We start from the raw sequence: 5,891 nt of genomic DNA on the forward strand, positions 1-5,891 counted from the left end.
CACCCCCGTCGAGGGTGGTGAGGGAGGAGGAACCAGCAGGTCGGTTTCCGGCAGTAAAAGGTGCCGTCCATGACCTGGTGAGCTCCTCATGCACCTCCGGGAAGAAAGGCACCGGAGCGGGGCGCTGAGAACCAGCGCGACCTTGAGAACCAGCGCCACCTTGAGAAACCAATCATCCAACCTCGAGGGCTCGGGACGCGGTGGAGGTTTCCACTCGAGCCCTACCCTTTCGGTGGCCCGGGAAAGCATAGCAGACATCTCTGGATCCGATTCAGGCATTGCCACCGTCCCGGAGAGCGGCAGCGCAGCCGAATCTTCCTCTCCAGAGAGCTCTCCCTCCGATGCAGCGATCGACATCCGGTCATCGGGAGGAGCCCCGAGGGATACCGCTGGTACGCACTTTAAAGAGGGCCCAGCGCATTCCTTCGGCGGCTCGGCTGGTTGCGGAGCGCTGGAGGAGTAGTGGGCCCCCGAGGGTTGGTTCCCTGAGGGGTTTGCCACCACTGTAACCCTCAGACCGCCCGCGCTACTGCTGGAAGTAGTCCTCGTCTGGCCGCCGCCAGAACAAGCACTAGATCGCGGCAGAGGCAACGGAACTTCGCCCCCCTGGAGGTAGCGAAGCCTGGTCCGCAGCTCCGAGATGGTCATCTTCCCGCACTACCCCCTGTTGCAGCACAACAGGGGGTAGTGCAACCTGAAGTGCGCAACCCACTCGACACAGGAACGACCACCGCTGAAGCGCCGTCCGCCAACAACCAGAAGCTTGCAAGAGCGCGTTGAACTCGTAGCTCACTGAAGACATTTGGATAGAGCAGAACGATGTTGTCACTTGGCTCCAAAGTGAAAAGCTGGTATGCATTGCACCGGCTGCCTTTTTATGCTCACGCTGTGATCAACGGCAGCTGGATGCAATAATTGTATGCCAATGTGCATTGGCTCGTTTAGTTACACTCGAAGTAGATTGGTCTCTCGAAGCAAGATCCCAATTCCAATTCGTACGTGACTCTGAGTGACCGACTGAAAGGGAACAGGGTTGACAGGACCCACATTCTTTGGCATACACTGCACATATTTGTTTACTTAATATTGTAAAGTTTTACCTTTTTAAATTGCATTATATTGTTTTGCACTTACTTGGCATAGTTGTATTAGTGAAGCACATTATATTTCTAAGAGATCTAATATTTTAACGGTATTGTAATTAGATCATGCGTCCATCTGTTTGTCTTAAAATATACAGATCTGGTTCAACTATTAGGCAAGGAAGATGATCAGATCTTGGGCTGCATTCGAAATCGCATACTCTCTTGAGTAGGTACTTTTTTGAATAAGTAATTACTTCACAACTGCAAAAAGAGTATGTTCAATATAGTATGAATGTGTATAGTATGAATGTAATCTGGACGTACTACATTTGTCATGTTGTCATTGCAGTCACTTTACTGCTTGTTTGTAATTGACCTTTAAAAATGACCTTTAAAAATTTTTGCATTTTACACAGATAACCTTTAAAACAGTGTGGCTAAGGTGACACCTAATCTATGTCATCACTGTCATCCACATGTCAAAACATGTTACTCTGAAAACTAACAGGGCTGACAGCAACAGGTTTGAAGTTTTCGAGCTAATTTGCTAATTGCTAGCTAATAGGTCAAGGTCACAAAAGCACATGTTGTACATTTTGAAAGGATATTACTTGTAGATATTGATTATATTAAATTAAATAAATAATTGTTTAAATTTATACTTTGAAAATGGTAACAGTATTGACATTGCATGATGTCCCCGCCCACCCCCCTCAGTCAAACCTCATAAATCATCAAAAATAGAACATTATAGAAGAGTGAGAGACACTTGCTTGTGTTTTAACTGTTGGAATCCTGGTTGAGAGATAAATTCCTGGAAGTGATGTCACTGGAATGTACCATGATTTTACTTTTTTTTTTTTTTTTGGTGAGGGTAACAGGGCTGACATTAAATCAGGGAACACCAATAAAATGACTGATATTTTATACAAATAATGTATACTTATGCCAAAAACGTTGCTTAATAATGAGACTATACTTAGAACAAAATGCAAATGTGATTTTTGTATAATTTTCAATTTGCAAATTGCCCTTATCAGCAAAAATATAATTTAAATTATTTAAAATAATATTTAATTGATGTTAATTTGATATAATATTGATGAAAGAATACATAGCATTATGTTTTTTATTTGTTGTTATAGTAATTCTATTTCTTGATTATATTAAAAAGGCACTGATTTCGTGGTATGACCCATAGTTCTGATAACAATTTTTTTACAGTAGAAATGCTGCATTTTAAATGCATATCCTTTTCAAATTCTACTTAATGAATTGTTACTGACCCACATTTGTGGGTACCTAGGCTTATCTGTATCTTTTACAACTTTTTTGCACAGGTGAGCTGCCTTTGTCTCTGGCCGCTTGCACTAATCAGCCTGACATTGTTGACTTCCTTTTGGACAATCCATACCAGGCAGTGGATGTCAGGGAGAGGGACTCTCATGGAAACACGGTGCTTCACGCACTAGTATCCATAGCTGATAACAGTCCTGAAAACACAGAGTTCGTCATTGCCATGTATGACCACATCTTATTCAAAGCCGACCAACTTCACCCCAAGATCAAGCTGGAGGAAATCGAAAATAATGAAGGACTCACCCCACTCACATTAGCTGCCAAAACAGGAAAAGTTGTGGTAAACCTTCTTTTTTCTGGTGTCACTGATTGTTGAATGTCCAAGAATATGAATAATTTCATTATGTCTTGCAAAATGCCAGTATTTATTTGAAGGAGTGATTTGTTTGAAGCAGTGCGTATTTCTTTAAGTGTCAGTTCTGTATTCTGTTTTTGGATGTTCCTGATTTTGTGTAGATGTTTAGTCCTCATGTGATTTGAGATGGTATTTCCCTTCAGCGCATGGCATTAAATCAGACACCACACTGATTCATAGTCATGTAGTCTACACTCTACAGTGACAGTCTAACCTTATTTAACCTAAAATCACAGTTTAATGTATTTATTTATTGTATTGCTTTTGTTCTATATTTTAGTTGATGTTGTTGTTGGCTTGGCTGATTACTAAAATCAGTGCATTGCCAAAGACAAGTGACTAAATAGAACATATTTGACAGTAATTTGACAGATTTCATTCCTCATTTGTTAACTAGCTGTTAAAGCACATCGTGCAGCGGGAGTTTAAGGGGTGCAAACATCTGTCACGGAAGATCACGGAGTGGGCCTACGGTCCAGTGTGCTCGTCTCTGTATGACCTCGCCTCTCTCGACACCTATGAGAAGAACTCCGCGCTGGAGATAATCGTTTATGGCAGTGAGATTCCTGTGAGATGACATGCTGTTTACTTGATATTAATTAGTTATACAATCTAAAATGCATAATTAGAATTTACTACTTTAATGAAGCAAAATGTTTCATTTGTAAAGAAGCTACATGGATTTTGATAAATGCTGTTTATAGCATCATGCTTGGTTATTTCATCTGATTTCAGAATCGCCTCGAGATGCTCAATATTGAGCCATTTAACAGGCTGATTGAAGAGAAGTGGGAGAGATTCGCGAAACGGATGTTCTTGTTCAACTTTATTGTTTATGTTATCTACCTTTTCATCTTCACTGCAGTAGCTTTTCACCGCGAAGAAGGGAAGGACTTTAGCAACAACCAAGTAGGTATACATCCCAGAGGTGGCGACTACAAAAAGGGCGTGAGATGGACAGGGGTTTGGCTTTGCATCACATTTCATGCTATAGACATGAACATTTCTGTCTACATTGTCTTGGAGAAAATAAAACAAACTTCTCTGGGAAATATGCAAACTTGCAACTAATTCCAGTTCAGTGTCTGATTTAAACTATTCTTTGTGCATGCTTACTGTAAATGCTTCCCTATTTAATGCCATGTCTCATCCCTGCTTTTTTCTTTTCAGTCATTAAAGCCTCCATTTCGTTACAAAAATAATAGCAAAGGCTACCTGCTTCTGACAGGACACATCATAACAACCATTGGAGCACTTTACTTCCTAATTAGAGGGGTATGTATCTAATGCTGTTTGTTTAAAACAATTTCATATATAACTTTCTTTTTTATTACTTTTTTTTTTTTTTTACAGAAATTAATGAATTCCCCTTTCTTTTAAGTTAATAGATATGTTAAGAAAGCGTCCAGGATTTCAGTCCCTGCTCATAGACGGATACACCGATCAGCTTTTGTGAGTCCTTTGACTCTCTTGTTTTATTTGAGTATTAATCATTTCCTATTACAGATCAATTTGCTTGAAATTACATTCTTTGCCAATAATTCTTCTATATAGAACTTGTATACATTTTTTAAATCAATGTATATATATTCTCTATATGCACAAAGTTAAATTGCACTAGTCAAACTCATTTTTCCTACAGAAACAGTAATTATTAAGTGCCTACATGGTTCATTCCTGGTTTCTGTTGCATTAGTTTTCTGCAGGCCGTGCTCTTCCTGGCGTGTGCTCTACTGTACTTCTTTGGTCAGGATGAATATGTGGCCTGTCTAGTTCTGTGTCTTGCCTTGAGCTGGGTAAATCTACTCTACTTCTCCAGGGGGTCCAAAAATATGGGAATCTACAATGTCATGATACAAAAGGTGAGTGATAATTGTCTTTCTTATCCATCATCCTTTGCTCTGGCCTTCAGATTAGAGTATTAGTAAAGTATGGTTTGTGTAGCACTGTAGAAAGATGCTATGCAACACATTTAATGCCTCATTTTAGTGTACACCAGTCTTTACAGTTCAGGCTTTTTACTTCATGTGTGTACGACACGCTCTCACACTCTTTAATTATTGTCAGATGGTTCTTGGAGAAATTCGTCGATTCCTTGTTGTGTACATGGTCTTCCTCATTGGGTTCTCTGCAGGTATATTTGCATACATTCATGAATGTCCTTGACTCTTTTATTACAATTAATTTATTATTTATCACAGCACAACAAACATTTCCCAATTACACTACTGCTCAAAAGTATGGGGTCAGTAGGTTTTTAGATTTTTTAAAATAAATTTTATTCAGCAATATATATATATATATATATATATATATATACAGTATCTCACAGAAGTGAGTACACCCCTCACATTTTTGTAAATATTTTATTATATCTTTTCATGTGACAACACTGAAGAAATGACACTTTGCTACAATGTAAAGTAGTGAGTGTACAGCTTGTATAACAGTGTAAATTTGCAGTCCCCTCAAAATAACTCAACACACAGCCATTAATGTCTAAACCGCTGGCCACAAAAGTGAGTACACCCCTAAGTGAAAATGTCCAAATTGGGCCCAATTAGCCATTTTCTGTCATTTTCTATATAGTGTTGGGCAAGCTACTTGGAAAATGTAGTGAGCTAAGCTAACAGTTACTCATCATTAAATTAAGCTTCACTACACTAAAGCTACAGCAGCCCCGGGAAATGTAGCAAGCTAAGCTACAGCAACATGGCAAAATTTGTTTACTGCATCAAAGCTATTTTTTTAAAAATATTTTTTAACATCATACCAAGTCAATGCTCTCTCAGTGATCAATAAAACTGTCAGTCAAGCAGATTGACAGGCATAATAGTTCAGTTTAATTGTTTATTCAGCAACTGTTCCAAACCAATTTGGCAACAAAAACCAGTATCATGTACAGGGCCGGATTTACCTCATATTGTGACATATAGGCAAAATAAATTTTTGCTGTCAGCCGGAAACGTCCTATTGGTAGTTGGTATTGTGGCTTTATTGTAGGCTATACAGATACATTTATATAAATGGTAACACTTCACAATAAGGTTCATTGGTTAACATTAGTTAACTAGTGTAGTTAACATGAACTA

General features: G+C 39.1%; 1 protein-coding gene across 1 annotated transcript in view; it reads left to right on the forward strand.

The window, feature by feature from the left end:
* LOC107718347 (transient receptor potential cation channel subfamily V member 1-like) overlaps positions 1-5,891 on the forward strand; it is a 37,600-nt gene that overhangs the window by 14,970 nt on the left and 16,739 nt on the right. Inside the window, exons 4-10 of the mRNA XM_016525393.1 lie at positions 2,426-2,724; positions 3,197-3,367; positions 3,535-3,708; positions 3,970-4,074; positions 4,181-4,251; positions 4,496-4,661; positions 4,867-4,933. Of these exons, the coding sequence (XP_016380879.1) occupies positions 2,426-2,724; positions 3,197-3,367; positions 3,535-3,708; positions 3,970-4,074; positions 4,181-4,251; positions 4,496-4,661; positions 4,867-4,933 (1,053 nt within the window). The remainder of the gene's footprint in view (positions 1-2,425; positions 2,725-3,196; positions 3,368-3,534; positions 3,709-3,969; positions 4,075-4,180; positions 4,252-4,495; positions 4,662-4,866; positions 4,934-5,891) is intronic.

Source organism: Sinocyclocheilus rhinocerous, unplaced genomic scaffold (genome assembly GCF_001515625.1).
Source record: "Sinocyclocheilus rhinocerous isolate Xijiao unplaced genomic scaffold, SAMN03320098_v1.1 scaffold1565, whole genome shotgun sequence".
Lineage (NCBI taxonomy): Eukaryota > Metazoa > Chordata > Actinopteri > Cypriniformes > Cyprinidae > Sinocyclocheilus > Sinocyclocheilus rhinocerous.